This window comes from Pseudoliparis swirei, chromosome 24 (assembly GCF_029220125.1).
Source record: "Pseudoliparis swirei isolate HS2019 ecotype Mariana Trench chromosome 24, NWPU_hadal_v1, whole genome shotgun sequence".
Taxonomy (NCBI): domain Eukaryota; kingdom Metazoa; phylum Chordata; class Actinopteri; order Perciformes; family Liparidae; genus Pseudoliparis; species Pseudoliparis swirei.
In genome coordinates, this window is record NC_079411.1 from 2,799,204 (window position 1) to 2,826,854 (window position 27,651).

At 46.6% G+C, this 27,651-nt stretch overlaps 1 protein-coding gene and 1 long non-coding RNA gene across 2 annotated transcripts; both read right to left on the reverse strand.

The window, feature by feature from the left end:
* Nucleotides 1-816: 816 nt before the first annotated feature.
* LOC130189950 (uncharacterized) lies at nucleotides 817-13,961 on the reverse strand. The gene is made up of 2 exons (XR_008830880.1): nucleotides 12,593-13,961; nucleotides 817-7,543 (listed from the first exon to the last, which is right to left on the reverse strand). It is a non-coding gene; the product is annotated as an uncharacterized LOC130189950 (long non-coding RNA).
* Nucleotides 13,962-16,174: 2,213 nt separating this feature from the next.
* Nucleotides 16,175-18,840, reverse strand: LOC130189947 (interferon regulatory factor 2-binding protein 2-B-like). Its single transcript, XM_056408984.1, has 2 exons — nucleotides 17,782-18,840; nucleotides 16,175-17,467 (listed from the first exon to the last, which is right to left on the reverse strand). The coding sequence occupies exons 1-2, from the start codon at nucleotides 18,563-18,565 to the stop codon at nucleotides 16,722-16,724; spliced, it is 1,530 nt and encodes a 509-aa protein (XP_056264959.1). The 5' UTR covers nucleotides 18,566-18,840; the 3' UTR covers nucleotides 16,175-16,721.
* Between the last annotated feature and the right edge of the window lie 8,811 nt (nucleotides 18,841-27,651).

Consider the following 27,651-nt stretch of genomic DNA (forward strand, 5'->3'; position numbering starts at 1 on the left):
CATATATAATGTATGTATATAATTATTTTAAATATTTGTATTTATATATAAATATAGTTATATATAAATATGTATTTACATATATATATTTGTTTATATAAATATTGATATACATATATATATATATCAATATATACATCTATATAAATATTGATATACATATATATATATATAAATATATACATATATTTATATATATATACATATATATTTTTATAAATATATATATTTGTATATAAGTATATATATATATATATTTATATAAAATGTTGTCTTCTGGAGTCTAAACATCGAGATGTAAAAAACTCCCATCAGACACTTTGAGGGAGACAGAAATAACCGCCGTCCTTTTAGGAACGTCAGCTGATGGTCTTCATCGGAGCAGCTGGAGGACCGCAGGAGCCCAAAGGTCAAAGGTGTTGAGTTCTGATGGCGACCACATTCAACAACACCAGAAGCCACTTTCTCCACCGTTACCGCTCCGTGTGATTTTAGAAAGTAAGGACATCATTTTTTTTAAATTAAGAAATTGCATGGTAAATATGTTTGCGTACGATTTTGGAAGATGTTTAGCAATTTTTTTTAACAATAACCAGAGTTTTGGGGACGCGAGAAGAGGACATGTCTGTATTTGATGAGTCAGACATAGTTTGAGGGTCAAGGTCATACTTAGGTGTGTGTGTGTGTGTGTGTGTGTGTGTGTATTTGTGTAAAGGGTAGAAGGAGTTTTAGGTTTCACTCGGTCAGTGTTCAGATGTTTGTTTTAAATATAACTTGATGTATCCAGAAAAAGACACACACACACACACACACAGAGAAGGGGGTTTCCACCACTGGGACATTTTTATTATTATTCATGTGTGTGTATACATGTATATATATATACATACAGTATGTATATTTATATATAGATACATGTATCTATATGTAAATATGTATATATGTGAACTTTCAGGTCCTCTGACCCTGAAAAAATATATATATATTGACATTTTAGTTCCTTATAGGTCAACTAAACATCCCCAGGACGTCTTGTTTTCGACCGCAGTGATGGACAGGTGTACTCTCCTCCGCTGTGACATCATCGGTGGGCGTGGCCACAGGTGTAACAACCCAGAACACTCAAACAAAATATCCTTCCAGAGGGGAAAAACATATATGCCTCAAAATATGCTCAAACAGAAAGCATCACGAAAGAGTTCAGAGCTCCCCAAAAACATCCATATTTAGAGCAATTTAAAATCCCATTTCTAGTTGTTCAGTGTGCGTTTGAGGAATTGGTTTCCATCTTTCTTTCCCCCTCGACGGAGGTTGGCTCTCGTTGAAAGTAGGTCGACCGCACTGGAAGCTCGGCTTTCCTCTCTCGGCAGACGGTTCCTGGGTCTGAACGCCCTCTGAGGGTAAATAAAAACCACGAACGTCATCGGGTGTGTTTGCGGAGCGATGAACGCTTCGCTTCAGACGAGGGTTTCTATTTATTTCGGAGAAAAAAAGATCCTCGAACCGCAGTCAACAGCGGCTTTGTTTATTATGCGGGAACAGAGGCGGGAGCTGTCTCCGAGCTATTTTTATTTTTGAAGGCGAAATATTTGTCAATCCAAAAAAATTTGAATAAAGCAGGAACATGACATAATAAACTGGAAATGAACTAGAGCGAGAAGAAAAGAACACGATGAGTATATGAGTAGACACCACTGTTCAAAAGTTTGAAACATCCCTTAGAAATGTCCTTATTCTTCAAAGTAAAGCTCTGTTTGACACGTTAACATTAAATGAATCATAAATACTCTCTCTACATAGCTAATGTGTAAATGACTATTCTCTGGTGTTTAATGAAGTCTCTACAGAGGTGTGTAGAGGCCCATCTCCAGTGTTCTAATGGTACATTGTGTTATCACCTTAGAAGACTAACGGAGGGGTTGAAAACCCATGAAAACCCTTTTTATGCGAGCGCAGCTGAAAACAGTTATGCTGCTGTGAGAAGCTATAAAACTGGCCTTCCTTTGAGCTACAAGAAGAACAACATTAATATTTAAAGTACAAATCATTATTTATAACCTTTTCAACGTATTCACTACATTTTATATTAATTATGCAATTTATTTGATTAATAAAAGTGTGAGCTTTAATGGAAAAGACCAAATTGTCTGGGTGACCCCAAACTTTTGGACGGTATTATATTCCACATTATATTCCACATTATATTCCACGTCCATCAGTTCCCGAGCAGTACGGTGGATTCAGGAGGATCTTTGTGTTTGTGAGGAACGTCTCGTGGTCTCTTTTTGCTCCGTGTTGGGTCTCCACCCCCTGAAGGAAAACCTCCACCAGCTGGTCCTGGACCGCGTCACCTTCATCTGGGACCAGGAAGCTGGTGGAACTCTTTAATTGCTAAGGAAAAGGTGCTTTGATGCTTCCTTCCTTGCCTCCTTCACACTTTTAATTTCACCTCATTTGAAAACATCCTTCCAGTTTGTCGCTGTACTAGTTTTTGTGTAAATAAAGTTGCTTTAAAAAACAAACATCTGCTGCAGTCGGATCCTCTGAGCACCGCGGCGCTCTCTTCCTAAGTCCTTATGCTCTCTTCCTAAGTCCTTATGCTCTCTTCTTAAGTCCTTATGAATGATCCTTCACATATTTACTTGACCTCATTATGTTTTTCCACTGAGGGTCGAGGAAAAGTTTATTTTTATTTTTTTTATGACCAGTTTACGGCAGCCGGACAGGGAATGTGCCACGAGACCAAAACTAGGAGCAAAAAATAACTAAATATATATTTTTACACATGACACATTAACCTATTGTTGATATAAAAATATGAATTAATTTATCTTTAATAAAAACAACTGCAGTGACCCGAAAAAATAGATTAATTATCTTTCAAAGAGTTACAGAAAATGCAACTATTGCTCCGTAAAGTTGAATAAGAAAACAACATCTTTAAATAGGATGTTTTCCCTCCTCCTCCTCACCCCTCTCTCTCTTGGCAAAGATCCCGGACTCTAACATCCTCTCTCTCAAATATGCCCCTCCCCCCCCTCCCCTCCCCCTCCTTCCCTTCTTCATCCCCCTCAACCGCCACCGCCACCATCTAAACATATCCTGGCCCTCTGCAGAACTTTCCATGAGGCTGTGACTGACACCAAAGAGAGGCCAGAGGAGGAGGAGGAGGAGGAGGAGGAGGAGGAGGAGGAGGAGAGACGCTCTTCCATGAATCACGGCCGGGAACCAGATGTTCACGGCTCTCAATGACAGAGGGAGAAGATCTCTGCCTCTGCCGGCTCCTGTGGGGCTTTCAGCTACCATGTTATTAGGGGGAGGGGTTTGTGAGGGGAGGGGGAGGGGCCTTTCTCTCTCTTTTATAACTCAGGGGAAAAAAAGACGAGAACGTGTGAAGCCGTCGGGGTCGCGGTGGAAACTCCTGCCTACGCCTCCGGGACGACTCAATGAATGGGCGAATGTACAAAGGACTTTCATCTTATCTTTCCACGCGGTGCACTTAGCTCCGCCCCCTCGGGTCACTGCTCGACTTCCACAAATAAAGAAAGGAAGATGGCGACGATCGTGCATAGCTTCAAGAACTGTAGTCCACTGAGCTACAGGGGGACCTCCCGATGACTTGTGAGCAGGCTGTGCACTAAATGTAATGTACTGGAGGCCACGCCCATCGAGGCAACGTGGCCACGCCCACTTCTTTCATGACCACGCCCACCCCTCATGTTTCTCGTCATTAAACGGATTAAAAACTGACATCCAGTTCAGCCCAAACCCCTGAGACAGATCATGCATATGTACAAACAACAACAATACATCTATGTATCATTGTTCTATAATATATAAAGATATTATTATATCATTTCATTTGGACTCAAGTCCTAATAAAAAATAGTTGGATGGTTAAAAAAAGAATAAAAGTGGAGTGAGAAAAAGAAGAGAAAAGAGGTGTTTTTTTGCGGATCACTCCTTTTAGGTGTGATGAAAGTAGCCCCCCCCCCCCACACACACACACACACACACACACCGGGCCCCCCGGGGAGACGCTGGGCCTTGTGTGTGTTTTTTTCCGAGCCTCTTACGCAACACGAGGAGGAAGAAAGAGCACCGGATGTTTGGAAAACCCCCGCGCTCCGAGAACCGGAATGTATATATGCGGTCACAGCCGGAGGCTACACCCACACACACACACACACACACACCCACACACACACACACATAGTAGGAGCTGTCAGGAATGCGCGGATGGAAAATAAAGTCATATTTCAGCGCCTGCAGCGGCGAACAGGGACGAGCCTTTGATGTGTGCCGACGATGGAGGTTCAGTGGAAGTGTTGCGTTCAGGTGCAGCTGTTCATCACAGAGAGTTATAATAACCACACGACGGGGTTCAATATTCTGAGTTTGTCTTATTTACGGGTCGAGCCGGTCTCAGGTCTTCGGCAACAGGTGATCTTTTACTTTATATACACTCTATACACTTTGCATTTTCTCTATTATTACATTTTTATTAAATTGAACATGTCTTGCTGTGCTATTTTATTGTATTGTATTTGGGCATTTTTTAATTATTTTTATTATTCAATATTTTTTATTTAACACACTGTGCTATTTTATTGTATATATTGTGCTTTTTTCATACTTAATATTGGTATTTTATGTTTATTCACGTTATTCAAATAAATAAATAAATAGTAACCAACTTTTTATGTTATTTTGTTAATTGGTTAATGAGTATTTATAAAAGCAGATTCCACCAAACAAATAAAATGTAAAAAAAATATATACAAAAATAGATAATGAAGCAAAACAATAAGTAATAAAAACATATAATTTTCACGTCTTCCAATCAGAATGAATCGCCTGCAGCCCGGGGCGGGCGGGAAGCGAGGGGTCAGAGGTCGCCGACCCGGCAGCCGAAAGAAAAACGGCAAAACACAAAAGGTGGAAAAAGAAGCAGCCGAGCGGCTCTTTGATGTTTGATTGACACGAACAAAGCCCCGCCCCCTCACAGCAGAAGAAGAAGTGATACTCGCTTCATCTCGCCGTGTGTGTGTGTGTGTGTGTGTGTCAGAGCCTTTGAAATGATCAGAGCCGGCTGATTGGCTCTGACCTGCGGCTGGATTAGAAACACATGTCGGCACTTCCGCCTCCAGATGAAACGCTGCTGACGAGGCGGGAGAGAGAGAGAGAGGGAGAGTGAGAGGTTGTTTATACGCAGCAGCTACACACATTTCATCACACCACATGTGATGTGTCCGTACATTTTACACACATATACAATACATGAGTGATTATGTGTGTGTGTGTGTGGCTTGCATAACACACTTTGTAACAGTGAGTCACACACACACACACACACACACATACACACAGATAAAGTGGTCTGTGATGACACCCTGGGCGATACAGTGAGGTGCTGGTGTGGGTCACGGGGTCAAAGGTCAGCAGCTGCTGCGTTAAAGCTGCACTCGGCACTTTTATGACGGCGGTTGATAAGCAGCCGTCGTCACGGCTGCAGCTCTCGTTTTTGCACACGTTACATTTTGGGATTGTTTTAATTCTCTCGTTGACTCATTGGAGTTGTTCCGGTAACGGAGGTGAGATTTATTCCAGGTCGATTCTGTCGACTCGGGCATCAGGATGATTCAATCGACGAGTCTGTAAAACGGAGTTTCGCCTCTTCTTTAAATCTTTTAACCAGATCTTTATTTTGGGGGGAAAGAAGTCGTTCTGTTTTTATATATTTATATTTAAGTAATTGTCAATGCTGAGTAACGGTTTGTTTACTTAACAATACCATTACAGTTGTAATGCTTTATCTTTTTATTTTCTTCCGATTTTTCTCATTTTCAGATCGTCGCAAATGAATTATGCAACTTGAAGCTGTCGAGGGATTTAATCATGACAAAAGTTTATATTTATTTTACAATTTTCACGAAGTGCTTCTTCTTCTTCTTCTGCATGAATAATGGCGTCCTCCATCACCGCGCCCCGCTGCCATGTATTTTTAGACACCCATGTCGGCGAGTGCCAGCATCCTCCTTTGGCGGCCTTTCACATGATGGATGATCTCGAGATCCTCCTCCTCCTCCTTCTCTTCCTCTTCCTCCCTCCGTCTTCTCACACACTCCCTCACTCGCTGTTCTTCCCCCCCGCTGGGCTCTGATGTCACCACGAACTGGAGCACGGAAATTATTATTTTTTATCAGGGTGGCGAATCTACAAACTCCACAAACTGGAATTTGAGTGGCGAGGAGGAGGAAGAGAGGAAGAGAGGAAGAGGAGGGGGAGCAGATTTCTAAACAATAACAACAAATCTGACTTCCCGACTTGGAGGTCTGAGTTGGAATTTTACAATAGCAATAATATTTATTATAATTTTAAATGTAGTTTGTATTTAAATAAAAAAATGGACGAATGAGTAAATAACTCAAGATGCATGAAAATAAAATGAATAAGAATCCACATATCAAGATATCACTCCATCAATTCATGGATCTGTGCAAATCAATGCTTTTCCCACAAATATTTTGAAATAAAAGCCCCGCGAAGGGAATCCATCCACACAGACACTAGAGGGCTTTTATTCTTTAAACAGGAATGAAAAAAAAAAGTCCTCTCTATTCGCGTCCGTGACATTCTGTCCAGATATAGACATCACACCGGCGTCGTGAGGCCATCATCCCGTCAAGAGGATCGTTTTCACGCACCTCAGGTTCTCGATACGCGGCGGAACGGACACGACGGCGAGCGGCGCCGCGACTGCCGGGACCCGATAACACGGGCGCCGGAGTGAAAACACACCGGTCGACTGACAGCCGCAGGCCCGAAACATTCATACTCATCTGTGCTTTTTCGACATCAAACTAATTTACGAAACACATCAATCACACGCGTTGCGTTCGCGTCTTACGACACGTTTCTGTCCCTCCTGCCAGTTTCATCTTAAATCTAAAATAACCGCGTTCACCGGGACAGAATTAGCAGATTCATCCATGGCGTATATTAATAAGCCGGTCGGTTTCCGTGCTTCAGTAATCCAGAAGACGCCCGGGTGTCACTTCAAGCGCACATCTGTTCTGCCTTTGAAGCCGACCCCGCCGACGCCGACGTACGTCCCGCTGAATCGAGCCGTCGGAAATAAAACTGGGCAAGATGTGCGTCGAGCTGCTGTCGTAAAGATGTCGCCAAAAGAATTTAAAAAAAAGGAAAGGTGAGACTTTTGAAGCGGAGAGTTCCTCTAAAAGTCGCTCCGGGGTTTCTGGACTTTAATGTCAGCGAGGTGACAAAAACGTGTCTGGAAATCACTCGTGACTGCAATGAAAATAACGCAGACTGTAAATCCGGTTTTCCGCTCCTTTTCCGTCCCCCTCTTTTGGAAGTGTCAGCGGGGAGGAAATACTAAATGTGTGACCTGATTCTCTCCGGCCTGCCTCCACACTGGCTGCATTTGTATCCGCTATCAGCTGACTGCCAGTCAGATGGGGAATCTCTTCCTCACGGGGCCTCCTCCTCATCGGGACGTTAATCCGGTGCATCCTCCTCTCTGGGAGGAGGAGGGGGGGGGGGGGGGGAGAGAGGTATCGACAGTTTTAGGCTGGCGGGGTTAAAACCGGCTAGTTTTTGTGTTCTGGCGTTCCTCAGGGAAGCGTTCTGGGACATTTGTAGAAGTCCGCTTTCATGCGGGCTTCCGTCACACACGGCGTGATGTTCGTGTTTGCTGCTGTACGACTAACTGAATCCTGAACCTTTCCCCTGGACTTTGTCTCTCAACAATAGTCCCATACACACACACACACACACACACACACTAACACACACACAATTCTCGTTATTGCCACATGGCGTATGTTGTAATTCCAAGATAAGATTTGTATTTATTTCACAGCTTAGAAGTCAGCTAGTCACAGAAAAGAAGCTGTAAATCAAAAGGACAACATGTATATATATATATATATATATATATATATATCTTATGACGAAACAGACTGTCTTTTGTAAAAAAAACTTTTAAATGTTTAACATTAAATTCAAGCTTCAAAGGTTTAAGTATCTGGACTCTCCGTTGGACTCGTCTGACTCAACTGCACCAAACTCTCAAATCACTTAAATGTTCCTTTAAATATTTTTCACGATTTCTCACTTTACGAAATCCACACGAACCGATCTTTGAATTACATCCACCGCACAGCCCAATTTCCCCTTCTGTGCCCCCTTAGTATAAAGCCGTACATTTATCATAGCACCGAATGAGTTTTATTGTAGTTATTAATATAGTCTGTTAAGTATGTTACATAATATAGTATTATTTATAAACCATGAATATCTACATCACGTTGGTCTTCTGGAGAAACAAACCGACGGAGGAACATTCACGGCATTTAAATGGAGCTGTTCTGGTCTTAGCGACCACTTAAAGCTTTACCACACGAGTCGGCTTCCCCCCCCCCACATGTGGAGCGACAACCACTCACACTCACACGCACACGCACACGCACGGCAATTTGGGGTTCAGCGTCTTGCCCAAGGGCGCTTTGACATGGCGACTGCAGAAGCCAGCGGGGGATCGAACCACCGACCTTGTTTCCGATTGGTGGATGACCGCTCGACCCCGTGAGGGACGCGGTGGTCGTACCTGACGCAAAGGAGAAAGTCACCCCAAAAACATCTGTTTCCCTCCACCTAGACCTCCGTGTTAAAAAAAAAATCAGAAATAATCTTGTTTACGGCCTGGTGCAAAGAAATGAACGCTTTTGGTTTTTATGGCTATAATATTCCCGTTTGTGAAATCAACTTTTATAACTCACCCGTTTAAATCGCATTAAGGCTTAAAGTCGGGCATAATTGTGACATTCGCTCAAAAATACCCTTTTTTTGTCCCATTTTTAGCCGACGTCTGTATTTAATTCATATAATACAGAAGTTTAAGTGTACAGTCGAGACGCAACTACAGTTTCCCGTGACACCCAGATGACATAGATTTCAACCAGAGATAAAAGAGGAGGGGGGGGGGACGTCGTTGGACTTTGAAATCGGGAAACAACCCAAACATCGAGCGAGCCGCCGGTTGAAAGTGCTGAGCAGCTGTAACACATTAACCAGAGGACGGTTGGCAGGGAAGCAGCTCTTCCTTCTGTATACCGATGGGGGGGGGGGGGGGGGTTAATTACAAAGCAGATCTGAAGAAGATGATCCGAGGCCCCCCCCCTCCCCCCGAGAGAACCGGCTCCGCCCCGCGGAGGCAGAAGCCGCACTGTATTTAAAAGCTCTCGCTCAAAGCTGAGGCTGAACAGAAGGGGCCGGAAGGACGGGGAGCTCCTGGTCTTTTTCTTTTAAAGAGCGGACCTCTCTGAGAGGGTTGCCAAAAAGAAAAAAAAGAAAAAAGGAGAAGAAGCAGATGAAACAACGAGGCTGAAAGGGAAGAAAGGGACGAGAAGAAAAAACGTGACACAACTTCACACTCCGCAGACCGGATGAATGTGTGAATGAATCTTCAATCAAAATCAAAGAGAGTAAAAATGAAAAGCTTGAAACATGAAGGCCAACAGACGGGGAAGTGTTCGGCATCCGTGAGATGACGCCCGCTTTGAGATTTGCTCTCGGCGTCGAGAGTTTATCTTCGACGCCCAAAATCCACATCTGGTTCTGAGGCTCGGTCGGGTTCGGGAAACAACTTTTGTATTTATTTATTTTTAGAATTAGGAAAAGATCGTCGTTGGGGTTAAAAGGACTTGGAACCTTTTCATTGCTAACCGTGTAAATAAAAATCACTCAAATTTGGGCAACAAAGCGCAAGCTGCGTTCACGCGGACCCGAATATTCCAATAATACTGAAGACTACTTTGATTGGGAGAGAAAAAGCCACGGTTGATGTCTTGACATCAAACAATAAACACTCTGAGTACTTGTGGTTTCTTGTATAGAACGAGCTGCAGTAAAGATCCACATCAAAACCATTAAACCAAATGGACATTTAGTCCACATCATCGACTGCACGACCTGAAGTGAGGAGTTCCTCAAGGCTCGGTCCTCGGCCCACTTCCGTTTACCGTCGACATTGTCCCGCAAGCTTTATTGTGGACCACAAATTACACACGTTGTGTCTTATCAAATACACACAATTTCCTCCCGTTTGCCGGCTTATGATTTGTTGTCATTTTTTTATTTCGATGGATAAACATCTGCAGCTCTGTTTGAGGCATACTTTCTAGACGCCGCACAAGGAAACCGTACCGGGGACCTTTCTGTCCAGGTTAGTGTGTCGACTTCAGGGCAAGATCTTCAGTTTCCACTTCATTTTGTGTTAATGTCAGTGCATGTAATCTGTGTTGTGACGCGCTGCGTTGGTGGTTTGTCGTTCAAGGTGTTTTCCAGACACATCTCCCCCGTGTGCTTTCTCTCTGGACCTCGTTTCCAGCCACCAGATGCTTCCGGTCGGGTTTTTAAAATATACATATTTTTTATCTGTGATCAATATCCGATCTGCTCGACTCCGTCTGCCGAGTAGATACGGTGCACGCCGCCTCTCGACCTCGCCGCTCTACCGTGGTTATAAAGTACCAGGACAAAAGGGATGCCCCCCCCCCCCTTCCTTTACTTCCTGCCAGCTCGTTGACGTGGCAAATCCAGCCCCCCCTCCTCCTGTTTGCCTTCCAGCAGGAATATCCAGGCAACCAGCCGCTATATTTGGGCCTCCGCTCCGTAAACCTCTTTTCCAGATCGAGAGTCAACACGGCAGCGCCGCCGCCGCCGCGTTCCTTTCTTGGTGTTCGCTGCTGGGAGTTCGCTGATTAATGGCACAGGAGCCTCCGCCCGCCTCCGACGGCTAATTATAGAGAGTGCAGCTGCTGGGTTTGACCGCCTCCTCTTCCTCCACCTCCTCCTCCTCCTCCACCCCCAACACACCACACACACCTTTCACGTTACCCTCCCTCCTGCGCCAAGACGGCCCGTCGGGTCTCAAACCCCAGGTCACGAATAACACGCCATGTTGCGTGATCAGATTTAAATAGAAAATTTTAGGATGTACTTTGATAATAACTTCATATTCGACAAGGGATGTGATCTCAAAGGGTTTCTTATTTTTTAAATGTGCTTTTTTCTTGCATATCATCTATTTGCTTTAATTTTCATTTCTCCAGGGAATATATTATTTTATTACTATTATTATGTTCATTTGGGGTTTTGGTTAGTAGTGGGAAGTAAGGAAATACACATAAGTACTGCCCTTTGAGGTGCTTTACATGTAGTATTTCCATTTTGTGTTACGTTGTATTTCTAATTCACGACAATTCTGGTGAAACATTATATTTCTCACACAGATTATGATTACTAATAGAACATGTGATTAACAGCTAACATGTAATTTGTATTATTATGGATGAAGCGACCCGGAGGTGTCAAGTCATTGCGACGTAAAAGTATCACACTGCAATACGAGTACAAATACTTTAATGTAATTTAAGTATATTCTGTAATACACTGTGGTATTACTACCTTTCCCAGAGTAAAAGATCAGAGTACTTCTCCCACCACTGGACTTGGAGAGTTGTAGGATCCCTTCCACTAAATATAGATTGAGGGAATTTGGGTATTTAAAAGTACAGCTGTATCCAGAAGTACGCCCTGGTATTAGTACAAGGCCGTGCATATTGACAGAGCACACACTGTGTGCGTGTGTGTGTGAGATTTGTAGAAAAGTGCTGACGTGGCGAGGCCCAGGCCGCCCATTGTGTGACTACAGCATGTTCTGCCCGAGCTGGGGTCGTCTTTCATGCGGGGGGCCGACTGACCTTTTGAGCAGCGCTTGGATTTGGACACACTCCAGATGAAGTGAGGCGAGGGGGCGGGGGCGCAAGGTAAACATAGGCTCACTCTAAACCCTAAAACCCTGAAGCCAGGGTGGGGGCTCTTGTTGCTAAGGCTCAGCGGCATGGCGGTCACGTGACGACGGAGAGAGCTGTCCAGCCGGCAGCGAGGTGCGACACAGACGGCGGAGGGGAAGACGTATTCAGATCCTCGGTGTCAGTAGCACAGCTTTTCCGTAAAAACAAAATAATCGCGTTCTCAGTAAAAAATAAAAATATTTATTCTCAGTAAAATGTACCTCAAAGTACTCAAACGGTTCTCCGTTGTTTAATATTAACAATACTGCTGCATTAACGCGTTTCATCAAACAGCTAGCGTGACGGTACGCACGTTAGCCGCAGAAAGCCAGCGGCGAACGGAAAGCGTGTGCAGAATGTGTAACGTACGCACACGTCGCGCAGCGCGCGGTACGCGCTCACGTCGCCCCAGTTACGGCGTGCGTGTTCCGCGTGTCCGTCTCATTTTCTTCACACGCACATCGATGGGCTAATTTCACAATTTCTACGTTAGCCGTAGAAAGCTAACGGCGATCAGAAACCGTTTTGATTTTTTGTCGGCACACATCATGCGGCGTGTGTGTGTGGGTGTTGGTGTGTGTGTTTGCGGGTTGTGACGCTCCCGACCCGAGCTGTTCAGACCCGTTTCACGGTGGAACATTTTCAGCGTAAATTGACCTTTTTTGTTCCAGTTGTCCGACATTAAAGAGGACGAATCGGTTAAAACTTACCATGAGTTTAAAAAAAATAAGAAGTTGGTATTTTCCTTTTTTTTGGGTCAAAGGGGCGTCTTCTAAAACTCTCGTGCCTCGGTTGCCGGCGACTGCCCCGGCAGGTAGTCGGAGTGCGCAATACGTTTTAAAAACAGTTAAACTGGAATAAAGTCACTTTTAAATATCCACCCCCCAAAAAAAGTCAAGCGCATTTTTCGTGTCGCTCGCCAAGGAAAACGCTCGCTTGGCTTTTTCCCCCCTTTCGGGCTCCCGGTGTCGGCAGCCGGTCGTCGTATTTTCCGTCTTCGCCGCGTTGTTGTCGTTGGCGGCGCTCTCGGAGGTCGAGAACAGCTGAGGTTTGTTGTTCCTCGCTCGCAGCTCTCCAGCCAACGAGTTCAAGACGCGTTTCCTCCGGTCCCCGTCCTGCAGCTCAGTCGGGGAGGAGGAGGAAGACGATGTGGGGGGGGGGGCTTTGGGAGAGGGACAGCTGAACAAACAGTGGGAAAGAGAGAGAGAGAGAGAGAGGGGGAGTTCTTTCTTCTTCTTCTTTTTCTCCGAGTGCGCCACGTAATTTGAGCAAACCCATTAATCTCGGGCCACCGGCTCGCCGGGTGTCGAGTTTCCGTGACGGATGAAAAGAAACGAGCCGGCTCGGCTGGAATCTGAGGCCGACCTCACGCCAGAGATGAACCGGCCTGAGAGGGAGGAGGAGGAGGAGGAGGAGGGGAGAGAGAGGCAAGAGGGCGGAGGTCTGGATCTGGTTTAGATTGGCCGTCCGATTGGCCGGCAGACATCAAAAGGAGCAGCAGACCCTGCGAGAGGTTTGGTTCACAGGAATGTGACGGAGAGGAACCGCGAGTGGAAGTCAGTCGTCTTCTTTCGTTCTAATAAAAGAACTAATTAATCTTCTGAACCCCAAAGGGGGGGGGGGGGTACCTCAGGGAGCCCTTCAAGGGCCCCTCGTCATTCACAAACCTGAGTTTATAAAAACAGGCTAAACTACAACTGAAGCTACGAGTTAAAAAAAGGTCCAGAGATTTAAACGACATCTCGGGGTCTTCGTCGTTTCGGGGTCTTCGTCGTCTCGTGGTCTTCATCGTCACGGGGTCTTCATCGTCTCGTGGTCTTCATCATCACGGGGTCTTCATCGTCTCGGGTTCTTCATTGTCACGTGGTCTTTATCATCACGGGGTCTTCATCGTCTCGTGGTCTTCATCGTCTCGGGTTCTTCATCATCACGGGGTCTTCATCGTCTCGGGTTCTTCATTGTCACGTGGTCTTTATCATCACGGGGTCTTAATCGTCTCGTGATCTTCATCGTCTCGGGTTCTTCATTGTCACGTGGTCTTTATCATCTCGTGGTCTTCATCATCTCGGGGTCTTCATCATCTCGTGGTCTTCATCATCACGGGGTCTTTATCATCTCGTGGTCTTCATCGTCTCGGGGTCTTCATCATCTCGTGGTCTTCATCATCACAGGGTCTTCATCAATGCGCTCCGCAAAAAAAAAAAACTTTCCAAGGTCAAAGCGACTCAAAGGACACCGGGCGATTGATCCCGAGATTCACGCGTGATCTCGTGACATTGCGAAAACCCCACGGCCGTACGAGATTATATATTAGAATCTGGATTTATTTTTTATTCGCTCGTTCCTAATTTATTTGTTGTATTTAAGATCTTCTCTGCTTGCATTTAGACGCATTGTTTTAGCATCAGTTCAAAGCCTCAGAGTGTAATCCATCGGCGCTGCACGGCCGTCACGAGATCCCGGAACGTTGAACACACACAACGGTTTGTTTGAGACGCATCCGGCCGGATCGGAGGACAGGAAGTCGGGAGACGCTCATGAGAGACGGCGTTCATACGAGACGCACTTATAATTCATCTCCCAGCCGTGGTTTACAGACTGAAGAGGAAAACAGATCGTAAAAAAAGAAAAAGAGCTCTGAGAGACGTTTGTGCAACCGTTGCAATAAAACATTTCTTCTTTTTTTAAAGAGTAAAAGCACTAAACTTTAAGTACTTAAACAGCTCAACCCTCTAAATAACTTAACCTACATCACACACACACACAGACATATATATATGATCCATCTGCCTGTAATTGAATAAAAGAGATTGTTTGAGCGAGAAAATGGTAAAAAAATTTGCTTTAAAATCCGTGTTTTTCCCACAGTCCAAAATGTGAAGAGATTTCTGATGACTATATATATATATATATTTTAAAAAACTAAATGAAATAAAAAAACTGAGAAAAGCAAAACATTTAGAAGCTAGAGCCCAAAAAAAATGAAAATAGTTCAAATATGTTCATATTTCTAAAGCTAAAAGGTTTTGAGAAACACATTTTTAGTTTCAACCCCGTCTCTAAAGAGCCAATAAAACTTTAACACACACACACAGACACACGCACTCGAGCTGGAAGGTAACCGTGTCGTGAAACGAGTCAGCTTCAGGTGAAAACCGGAGCCAGCGAAGGGTTAACGTTTCCTCGCCGCTCTGAATGGCTGGAAGCGGCGGGGGCCCCGGCTCAAACACACACAGGCCCCCATTCATCCGCTGTGTGACCAACCTTGAACAGTGGAAGGCGTGTTATTGCAGCAGCGAAGGGGGGAGGAGACGGAGGGAGGGAGGGTGACTCAGGAATTCCACCGAGGAGCACGTGACCCCTGAGCAAGGCAGTTATGTCCTCCCTCTCCTCGGAGGCAGGGGCCCCTTCTTCTTCTCCTTGTTGTTTTTCTCTCTCTCCCTGAAGTCAAAAGCAGCCGAGCGTGAGAGAGAGAGAGAGAGAGAGAGAGAGCTCTCCCTCACAAGGACAACAAGAAACTAAATGTATTTAGATATATTTACATAAAGGCGTCTCCTAAATGACGTGTCATGGAATAATATTTGATGTTGAGGCAAAAAACGACAACAAAGAAACGAGATTCAAGCCTCTTCCCGATCCTGGGAGCCATTTTGTCAGATGGAGCGAGGATGGAGGGACGTTTAGAGCCCCCCCTCAAAAAGAAAAGGGGGGGGGGGCTCCTGCATAACTGCCATCGAGTTATGCAGGAGAGGGAAAAGAATATCGCCGACGAGTCGCTCTCATCGTTAACGGCCCCGGTGTCTCCTGGGCGCCGTCCACCGAAAATCGGAGGGGGGGGGGGGTGATTCGTGGACCCCCCCCCCTCCGCCCCAATGGGCAGCCAGCATCTTGTCTTTTTTTGTTATTAAATAAAAAGACAAGCTTGATTCCGGGTCGTGGAGTTCACCGTGAGGGAAAAGAAAGAAAGAAGAGAGAGAACGTCCAAAACATGTCAGCATTGCATCGTCGTCATTTTTTGACGCGGCGCCGCTTTGAAGCGCCGCTTTTTCCACCGGAGGCTATTTTTAGGCGATCGTTATCTCCCGACACGAACCCCCCCCCCCCCCCGGGGCAGCAGCAGAGCGACCTCCGCCCGCCTACGTGTGATTTACTGTACAAAACGTTTATGCAACACACTACTTCCTCCTCTTCCTCTTCCTCCTCCTCAGGTATTGCATCATGGCTGAATCACACACAAAATGACCCGCCGATGACGGGAAAAAACAAACAAGCAAACCAGAGACACGAGGAGGTATTATTACAAGATCTGAAACTGTATTTGGCAAGTTTTTGTTCCTCTTTTCTTAAAAAACAAATGCATACATGTACAGCGAGAAGCAAGATTTTTTTTTTTCTTTGTTTTTAATTTTTTTGCCAAGTGCTCAGATTCGTCACATTCTACGTCCGACGGGAACGTCTCCGCAACTGAAAGTACACCGACGACGGACAGAAGAAACGAGTGTGGTGAAGGGGGAGGGGCCTGTGATGAAGGGGGAGGGGCCTGTTGTGAAGACCAACATACCGTCTCGTCTTCAAAAACATAGAAACACATTATTGAAAAAGAACAAAATTATACAGCCGTGTTTTACGAAGTATAACCTTCCCTCGTGTCCAATATGTACACGTCCGTCTCTCCGGGGCTCGCTGGATGATCTGTGTGTGTGTGTGTGCGTGTGTGTGTGTCTCTGTGTGTGTGTGTCTCAGTGTGTGTGTGTGACGTTATGTCCTGCTGCCGTAGTCGGATTACAAAAAATGAAGAAAATAAAAATGAAAGAGTTCTCCAAGCGCGCGGCGGTCCGTTCACGGGTCCCGCTCCTTCTTGACCTTTATGTCCCCGGCCAAGATGGTGGCGATCTCCCCCTGCATGAAGGCCCAGGGCACGTTGGAGCCGACCAGCGGGCAGCGCTCGCCGCTGGGGCAGTACACCTCCCCGGTGGCGCCCTGCTGCTTGATGCTCTCCCGGGAGCACGGGAAGCAGAACTTGTGCGACGCCACCGACGGGCACTGCACGAAGTGCGTGTCCTCCAGCCGCTCGCGGCACAGCGTGCAGCACAGCGGCACGCCGCCCGGCGCCACCGACGAGTCCGGGGCGCTCTGCATGGGCGGCGGCGCGTGGGGGTCCGTGCCCCCGGGGGCCGCCTGCTGGCCGGGGCCCTCCCTCTGGGCCGCGCGCCGCTGAGAGGACGGCGACGGGGGGCTGCCGCTGATCAGCCGCGCGGCGGCGCCCCCCGCCGCGGTGGACTGGACCTGGTTGCCGTCCTTCGGGGAGCCCGCGCCGCCGGCGTTGTCCGTGGCGAGGATGAGCGCCGCCATGGGGGACTGGCCGTTCTGCTGCGCCTCGGGCGGCGTGGCGCGGGAGTGGGGGGAGGCGGTGGAGGGGGGCGCGGGCGAGAAGCCCGGCGGGGCGGCGGGGGGCATCTTCAGGGCCTCGGAGGGCGACGGGAGCCACGGCTGGCCCTCGCCGCCGTTCATCTTGGGGGCGCTGCCCTCGCCGTCGGGCTCCGGGGAGGCCTTCCTCTTCATGCTGCGCGGGTGCTTCCCCCTGTCTGAGGAAGAGGATGAGGAAGAGTTCACACAAGCGCGCGGAACACGTCCACGTATTTCTCAAAACACGCAGTGAATTAAAAGGCTTTGTTTACGTCGCTGCGCTCTGCCAAACGCTCTGCGCACGCGCAGGTGAGCACGTCCGCTCGAGCAGCGTGGCGTGGCACGAGCGTGTCCGGGGGTTAAACGCGCGTCACCGCGAGTAAAAATGTGCTGACGCACAATTTTTAAGTGCCGTTTTTTTAAATTCCCGTTTTCACGGTTGCCCGCCAATTCAATAAGAATACATTATATATAATTAAAAACGCATAAATACCTGGTTTCGAGGAAGTGGCGCTCGTCTCGTAGCCCATCACCCGCTGCATGGCGGCGTGGTCCTTTTTGAACCGGCTGTCGAAGGTGTGCAGCGCCATCAGGTCCCGGACCGTCTTGCCTTTGCCCATCCAGTCCTTGTGGCTGTCCGACATGTCCGACAGGCTGTCCGGCCGGTGTTTGTCTTTCAGCTCCTCCGGTCGCTTGCCGTGCTCCCCGGGGCCAGGCGCGGCCAGGACCCCGGGCAGACCCATCTGACCCACCGGGCGGCCGTTGAGCGGGTGTATGGTGGGTATGCCGCCGTTCACCAGCGGCACCAGGTTCGGGGGCACCGCGCTAGTCCTGCGGGGGTTCGGGCTCTGGCGGTTGAGCTCCGGGGGCTCGTCGGGTTTCGGAAATCCGTTCGGCAGCGAGAGGCCGTTGGCCTGCCTCCCGGTCTGGTACTCCGGTCCCAGCCGGGGGGGCCGGTCGGACAGCGGGTAGCGGTCCAACGGCTGCGGCGCGCGGGAGCCCGGGTCTCCGAGCGAGTGGTTAATCTCCTTCCCGGCGTGGTGGTGGTGGTGGTGGGGCTTCCCCGGGCCCGCGGAGCGGCCGTCCTGGAAGCCGTGGGCTCTCTTGAGCTGCCGCGCGGTCTCGATCACAAACTCGATCCGGTCCGCCCCCTCGTAGTTGACACATCCGCGGCAAACGGGCTCGGTAAAATCCCAGATCATGGCCCACGGCATGCGGGGCAAGTCGCACAGGTAGCAGGACTGCCTCCTGGAGGCAGCGACCGCCGCGGAGGACATGGTGCGACCGCGGAGCGAATGCAAAACTCTCTCCAAAATGTCCGACAGTTTGTTCGCGTCGCTGGAAGGAAAAAAAAAATATGAAGACGAAAAAAAAAAAAACGTTGGATATTTTTTTCTCCCCTCAGAAAACGGCAGAGTCACACCGACTGGAGTTCATCGTCGTCGTGTCCTTCGCCTCGGCGCGCGCCTCCGTCTCTGAAGCTCGCGCTTACAATTCAGCTCGATCTCTCAATGTAGGGCCGTGACGTCAGCGCCGACACTCGGCGGCTCGTGCTCCCGGGTTTCTATTTACTGGATTCTTCGACAACCCCTCAGGCGCATGCTCACCGTTTCTCTATCTTTATCCGGGAGAGCTTTACGCCCTGAGATCGCCTGTGTCTGAGAAGAGGCGTCACTCCGTGTCGTTTTTCTTTTTTAATCTGCGACCGAAGTTTAACGTTCACGTCGTAGGCCCTTCTTGTCATTTAGCTGAGCGTTTAAAGTACTTAGATATTACTGACCCTAATAACACTACAGTAAATAAATACTTTGGGACAAGTAAAAGTCCTACAGTGAAAAACATACTTAAACTACCCAAAGTAAAAATACCTGTTTTAATGTTGCAGCTGGTAAAGGTTTGGCTGAATGTTGGTACTTTATACTGCTGGGTAGTATATTCTATAATATTACATTATTCTGTATTAATAATCAGAATCTGCAAAGTAACTAAAGCTGTCGGATTAATGTAAAGTAATAAAAGTATATTATTTACCTCCTGGATTGTTGTGGAATACAAGTATAAAGTAGAAGACAATTTAAATAACTCACAATCATACATCACTTGAGTAAATGTACTTAGTTACTTTCATTGAAACCATTTATGCACACAAATATAGTAATTTTAATGTAGTTTTACCGTTGGCAAATGTATACTCGTGGCCTGGTCGTGGCAACTAAACTAGTATTCTGGTAATAGTTGGGCCCACAATAACACAACTATAATCAATACGGTATCAGGAAAACAATGCCAAACCAAAAACAATACAGGTTTTAACTATGTGTGTTTGATATGTTTTCTTTCTACTGGGTTCTGCTATTTTTGTTATATTCACTCCATTTCCAATAGACTAGGAAGAGTAAGAACTAATTCGTAATAACATAAATAAATAAGTGTTTATAGCTGTCCAGTAATAAGCGTTAAAATTAAGCCAAATTCAACAATATGTGGCCGGTAACCCAAATATTAACAACGGGATACATTCATTTTAATTAGCTGAAGCAAAAACAAATATTAATCCTAAAAGTGTTGTCTGTAAGTACTGTAAGTACAAGCTGTTGTATCAGCTGTTGTTAATGTTGTCATTTGGGTCCATATTGTCTCGGCCTGCTCTGCTACGGCGACTTTAAACGTTTAGCATCAAAATCATCCTCTGAGAAGTAAACATTGGCATCGAAACTTGTTTCGGAGAGAGTTGTATTTCCACTGAAAAACACAAAACACGAGCTTCGTTGCCAACATTTAAAGCCACTGTCAAAACTCCTTGGGCTACTTTATGGTCCAAATTGGGTCCCTTGAATTGGAGGCAGAGTGAGACCTCTTTTTCCCCCTTTTCTCCTCTCTGCCCACAGGGAACCAAAGAGGTTTTTATAAATACCAAAACCCTGAGAAGGGAGTTCAGCTGACAGCCTGCACACACACACACACACACACACACACACACACACACACACACACTCCTATTAGTGTTCAACAAGTGCTGAATCCACAGACTGTATTTTGAAAGACAAATTTAGATTACAAAAATATAATAAATATATATATATACTATCATTTACATCTTTGCTTGCTTGCTAATAAGAGCACATGGCAACATTACAATACGACATATGTTATGGTTGTATAACATGAACAACATGAAAGCAACAAGTGTTGCGGTGCTTTGCACGCAGGCTCTCTCTCTCTCTCTCTCTCTCTCTCTTGCATTCCAGTCAACGGTGCCAGGCACCCGTGACGTCACAGAGCCAACGGCCAATCACATAATTCCGATAGTTGTTGCCAAGCAGAGTGCCGATCCCCTTTAGCCAAACACGGGAGCTGCATGCGAAAGGAAACGTAAGAACCAGTTCCACTTCCTCTGGGGTTTTTTTATTTTTATTTTTTTAAACAAACGTCCCGCTGAAAGTATGTCTGACTCACATCTCTGATATAATAACACATCAGCAATAACGACTGCGCAGTCCCAAAATATGGGCGTGAACAAGAACTATTAGTTGGTTAATGTGTTACAATTATAACATACTTAGATCCAGAGTCTATTGTCTGTGCCACAACTATTTTGTTATTCTCTCAAACTATAATTATACTCTAAAACAAATATTTTTTAATCTCTCATTTTAGTAACTTTGGTCTCTAATTGATTCCTTATTTTATTTAAATAAGCTATTTAAACCTGTTCTCTGTGCACATCATTCTCCTACGTTAGAGTTCTTTTTAGAATATTTTTATTTTCTTTGTTTTTATTCTATTTATTTGCTTCTTAGAGAAGAAATAAAAATATACCAATGAAATAACGAAGTGTAACGTTTTATATTCACGGTTTTATAACAGAAACGTGATGAATTATTTGTTATGTTAAAATACAGACACTCGTGTCAAAAAAACAAAAACAAGCCGGAGGCTGAATTATCGACAGAAGTGACACGTTGAGCTCGTTGTTATTTCGTAATTTAGTTCAGACCGAGAAAAAAGAGGAAGGAAACAAAGAAACACGGGTTAAGGTCAAAAGATGCAGAAAAAAAGCATCCGGACTGATAAAGTTGGTGGCGTCTGACCCATGTGTCTGACCCCTCCAGGCCCCGCCCCCCCCCCCCCGTTCCAAGTCATCTGATGGGAAGAGAGGGAACAATGGCTCCTGTCTTCTCCGGCGACGCCTCGGCCCGCTGCCGGCAAATGTGCAGCGAGACGTCTGGGTCAAGAAGGAAGGAGGTGAAATACAGAGGGAGGAGGAAGGAGGTGAAGGACAGAGGGAGAAGAAAGGAAGGAGGTGACATAGAGAGGGAGAAGGAAGGAGGTGAAATACAAAAGGGGGGAGAAGAAAGGAAGGAGATGAAATACAGAGGGAGAAGGAAGGAGGTGAAGTACAGAGGGAGAAGGAAGAAAGGAGGTGAAATACAGAGGGAGAAGGAGGGAGGTGAAGTACAGAGGGAGAAGAAAGGAAGGAAGAAAGGAGGTGAAATACAGAGGGAGAAGGAGGGAGGTGAAGTACAAAGGGAGAAGAGGAAGGAAGGAGGTGAAATACAGAGGGAGAAGGAAGGAGGTGAAATAGAGAGGGAGAAGGAAGGAGGTGAAATACAGAGGGAGAAGGAAGGAGGTGAAATAGAGAGGGAGAAGGAAGGAGGTGAAATACAGAGGGAGAAGGAAGGAGGTGAAGGACAGAGGGAGAAGGAAGGAGGTGAAATAGAGAGGGAGAAGGAAGGAGGTGAAATACAGAGGGAGAAGCAAGGAGGTGAAGGACAGAGGGAGAAGGAAGGAGGTGAAATAGAGAGGGAGAAGGAAGGAGGTGAAGGACAGAGGGAGAAGGAAGGACCTGGACGACCATAAACAGAGCAGCACCACGCCGCAGTAGTGGCCACGGTTGGAACTGCAGGTTGTGTAATGTTCTTCACTCCCCTCAGTACGCGTAATACGTAATTAGAAATACTCGTCATTAATTATTTCCAATTAACAGTTTAAATTAGGCTCATCTGACCTTTTTTAATTCCTTTTTTTTTCATGTAAGTTTAATCAATTCAGAACCAAACTAGTCACTTTATATTGAGTCTTTCTGCTTTTTTAATTCGTAACGCCGCATTGAGCTGCCGTCGTCTCCTCTGCTCCTCTCCTCTAATTACCTTTCTTTACGACCTGCAGATTTAACCCCCCCGACCCCCCATAAATCCCTTCAGTCAGCTGACCGATCATCCAGTCGCTGCCTCCAACAGGGGGGGAGGGGGGGGGGGGTCATGTGACTTCCCTTCCCAAATGGAAACACAAACACAAACTGACAGCTCGGACGACATTTCCCACATCGATCACTCGGCAGCCGAACACAGAGATGTTATTGTAACTTCTCTGGGTTACATCAGAACCGAGACACAGAGCATACGCCCCCTGGTGGTCAGGAGAGAGGATGCAGCTTTAACACATGAAGCATAGACTTCTATACAACCAGAGGAGTCGGCCCCTGGTGGTCAGGAGAGAGAATGCAGCTTTAACACATGAAGCATAGACTTCTATACAACCAGAGGAGTTGCCCCCTGGTGGTCAGGAGAGAGGATGCAGCTTTAACACATGAAGCATAGACTTCTATACAACCAGAGGAGTTGCCCCCTGGTGGTCAGGAGAGAGAATGCACTTTTAACACATGAAGCCCGGACTTCTATACAACCAGGCCTTCGCAGTGATCGCAATAAGTGGGACGCCCCTTCTGATTCTAAAGCCGACAGGACGGAACATTCCCGCCGGACTTTAACCCGGTCGCAGGAGGAGGAACGCTCCGAGCTAACGAGGGTCAGCCGCGTTGTGCCTCGATCAGCGGGTTCTTTAAATAGCTCCCCGCCGGCCACTCGGGTGCGAGATTTGCAGACTCGGCCTCGTGTCTACGGGGGTCGACCCGGACCGTTTATTCAGCTTAGCAGTTTCACATGGGGGAGGAAGTCTCCACGATGGGAAGTCAGCCCCTGGGAGAAGGCAGAGCTCCGAGGTGACGCCGAGGTCAAACCCGGAGCTCTAGGAATGATTAACCGTTTACAGTCACTGTGAGATCCCTCAGTTCCTGCCTCGGCAACTTCACTAAGAGGGCTTCTGGTAACTCGCCACGCCGGCTGTCTGACCGATCGGCTCTGCAAACATCTGATTTAGTGTCTAATCACCTCGGCAGAGATAATGAATAAAGCTCTTATGAAATGCTGTCAATGCGAGGTGATGTCACGCTACCATACATTAAGCATTCAAAACTAATAACACTGAATTTCCATGATTAATGACATCCAATTCGATGTCATGAAAAAAAACTAATATAAAACAATAAACCACATGTACTCCTTTATTACTTTTTGCATACACTTTTTGGGGAATGTATTATTAGACAACATTTTACAATCTTACATTTCAACATGTCACAATAACATTACAATTTACCGTTACCCAATACTTGTTTTAAGTGAATAGAGCATGAACGCATCATCCCGTAACTCAGTGCAACCTCCATAAGTTAGCCGTTAGCTCCGTTATTTAGCTAACGACTAACTCGTTCTAGTATTTTCTACTTTCAAACACTGATTTGTTGTTCACACTGTCGGATTATCAGGGAAATGTCCTCCAGGACAACGAGAAGCATATAGTCTCAAGACTTGATCCACGGACCTGCAAAACAACTACTTTACGAATACAGAATTTCGGCATTGACTTTGTCCTGAATTATTAGTTTTCTTGACATCCATTGTCCAAAAAACCCCTCCTTAAACCTGCAGTCATTTAGTGTTGCACAGTTGTGTGTGAGTCCACGAGTCACCCTCTTTTAACTCTGTTTTTGGTCTCCACCATCTCTGTCACAAAATGTCCGTCTCGTTAGCTGCTGACTGCTCCGCCGTGTTCGCCAGCTCGTCTCTGACAGCGTCCGTCTTCTGGCGCACAATGGACGTCCCCGACCTTTTTCCTCTGAAACCGTCGCCGTGAGGGCGGTGAGAACGAGGCGTGACCGTCACGCCGCGGGCCGGCCAGAGAAACAATGGAGGTGAAACTCGCCTTAGAGCTCCGTGAAGCTGAGAGGGATCGCTTTCCCATTGTCATGCGATACATTTTTACAGGGTTTTTTCCCTCATTTTCCAGGAAGTTCAAGGGCCTTTTATATCTGCACGGAGAACTAACCACGTCATCACTGACAGATATGATCTATGTGGTGATTTGGTTCTTCTAGCTTTGGGTTTTCTTTGTCAACTTCCTGTTTCAACATCGTAGCTTGACTACGTAAAGAAACGGGTTTCCCGTAAATCTATCACGTATGGGCATAATATTGGGTGTATCTATATATTTTTGTCCATATCATTTAGTATTTTGTTCCCTAAGTGGCTCAGAGGGAGAAGTTGTCCTCTTGGATTGTGGGTATCTTGGGTAAGATCCAATCGGTGTTATTTAAATGTCCATTTTCCACTCCAAGAAGTTCATTGAGTATCCAACATCTAAAGGGTTTATCCTCTGTGGAGTGTGAACGTTATCAGGAAATATTACAGCAGTTTGTCAATTAATTTTTTGTTTAGTTTCTGTAGAACAGGTGGAAGCTTTGGACACTGACATTATTAGGATTCCTCCTCTGGGGACCTTGAATATCAAGAGAATATTTCAATTCGGTCCAGAAGTCGCTGAGATATTTAACTCAACACCAAAGTGTTCAATGGACTTTCTGGATCCACGTATTTTCTATTTTATTTTCATTTCGTACCGTCTGTCGGCCGACTCCTGTTCGACCGGGCGGTGGAGCTCAGATCTCCTTCAGGCCCTCTGAGACTTAAAGAGATCTCGGTCTGCGCTGATGACATCATTAATTGCAAAACGCTTGTAAATACCATTTTCCATTAAACAACGTGTTCAGGTTTCCATCCCACCGGGACTGCGAAAGCCTAATCTGTTCCTCCGTTGCCTCCGATTGAGGCGAGAGATAAAAGCAGAAATGTCTTTTTGCCCTGAATGCATCATCTGTTCCACATCATCAAAGCCGCGATGCTTTTTTCACCAAATGCTCTGTTTAAAAATTAAACACGTTTTAACACATCAAAGCTAATTCTACAAAGCTATTTGCTCAATTATTAAGAGCCCCCCCCCCCCCTCCTGCACCGAGCTTCCACCGACTCATCAGGAGGTTTGATCGACTGTAAACACAACAAGTGCTTTCATCAGGGGGAAGCTCCCTTGTTCCTGTCTCGACTTGTTGACGGTCGGCTTCGACGTTAAGTTTGAGTTCAAGTAACGTTTGTTCCGCGAGGCGGAGCGCGGTCCTGACGTCTACGGGCGAACGTGAAGGGCGGAAGGTCTAACAGGTTCGGAGAAACGCTGACTCGGTGGATCTCGGAGGTTGAAAACAGCTCATTTAATCAGACCTTGATGACGTTGTGGTCGATCCCCATCATGACCGGCTCGGGAGGTTGAGATTAAGTTGCATGGGGCGTTCAAGTTCTACTCAGTAAAAAAAAAGAGTATTGTGTTCGAGTGCAATCTTGTAAAATGTAGTCTTTGGCGATATAAAATAAACGTGAGAAAGGGATTATATTAACTTCCCAATACTAGCACACAGATCCTACTAAATTAAAATTACTATTAATTAAACTTAAAGCAAGGAAGAAAGAAAGAAGAAACAACACCAGATGTCTTCTTTTGTGAGCATCAGAACTCCCGATTACGCTCGACGTCGCCCCCTGCAGTTCGATCGAGGACGCTTCGCAGATCGAGTCGTCAACGAACTCTTAGTTTCGTCTTTCTGTCCGTTCGGCTCATTTAATTATTATTAATTAAGCTGAAAGAAATTAAGAAAGAAGAAACGACACTCGATTTCCTCTCTTGGTAGCATCATAAGCACCGATTACGCTCGACGTCGCCCCCTACAGTTCAATCGAGGGCGCTTCGCAGATCGAGTCTTCAAGGAACTCGTTTGGCTTTTAAATGGTGGCTTTTTGTCCCGTCGGCTGGTTTTAGTTTGGGCTATTTGACGCTTTTGGCAGTTAACACCAAACTTGGCGTGGACCCCCCCCCCCCGAGCAGATGTGGAGTGTCTCCTGCTGTCCGCGGAGGGTAAACAGAGCCTCGGCGATGCTCTTCATCCTCCTCCCTTATCGGGAGACTCAACCCCGTTGTCGGGATCTTGCCAGTAATTAACTGCTTCCTGTTTACCGGGACGCCACCACTGACGCCGCCGTTACCGCCGCCGGCTCCCTCGTCTCTTCCAGCTCCAGGACTTGTTGGCGCAGGACCAACAAGAGTCTGTTTACCATTTCCACAAACACATCTCCATCTCATTTACATGCACGGGGAGCCTCTGCGTGCAGCGAACGCCTCGTGGCTGGAAACAACCCCATCAGATGGACGCGGCGGCGGCGGCCTCCCCACAGAGACACGGGAAGCGACTCGCTGATCCATTGATGGACTTACAAACACATTTAAATCAATGACTGCTGGGAAAAGAAGCCAATCGGGGGCCAAAGAAAAGATAAAAGCGTGCAGACCGGTTCCAGACGTCTTAATGTCCAAAGAAAAACGATTTTATTTCTTCTAAGTGGACTTTCCTACGCAGAAATCAGCTAATATGAACATGATGTCAGGCTAACCCCGCGACTGTCTATGAAAGGGAAAGTCATTTCTTTTGGAAATCTGGTCCACACATCAACAGTTTAATGCGGCCAATACTTTCGGTTCCCGCCCCAAAATTCCCGCGAGCTACTAACGGCTAGTTAGCGTACGTTAAAAATACGTGTTAAAAACACGACGTAGCGAGCATTTCATCCGCTAAACACGAGCCAACGTGAGCTATTAGCATTGAGTCCATAAAACACCTTCACGCTTGCACACGGGAGTTATGGTAATAATGTCATCGCCGTGGAAACGATCCAATGGAAACTCAACGAGGGGAATTTTTTCCGCACGCGTTTTCCAGGTTTCGCATGAATCACGTTTTCATCACCAGGGTGTCGCCACCATTTTTCCTGGATCACCCCGAGATACGGCGCCCCGAGTCGCAACCTTTAGAAAAAATGGAGGGCCAAGTCAAATAAACCCGAGGGTGGGGGGATGGGGGGGGGGGGGACACTTTTGGACGCCTCGCATCTGGAATCTGGAGCGCCGGTGATGTCACTTGGCGAAGTGAAAGGACAAGAGAAAAACAACAAGGCTCTCTTTTTCCCCTTCGTCTCCTCCCCTCGTCTCCTCCCTCCCTCCCCCCCCCCCCAGCCTCCTCTGTCCTAATCCTCTTTGCAGGCCTGCGGGGAAAGGTCGGCCAGCTGCCAACGCAAAGGCTGCTGGGAAAACGTGGCCGCTGCCAAGCGGCGGCGGCGGCAATGTGGCACACAGCTTTGTTCTG

Coding starts and splice junctions, on each gene's coding strand:
- LOC130189947 (XM_056408984.1), bottom strand. CDS start 18,565: ATGTCCTCCGCGGCGGTCGCTGCCTCCAGGAGGCAGTCCTGCTACCTG. Junction 17,468..17,781: donor CGCCACTTCCTCGAAACCAG/GTATTTATGCGT, acceptor CCTCTTCCTCAG/ACAGGGGGAAGCACCCGCGC.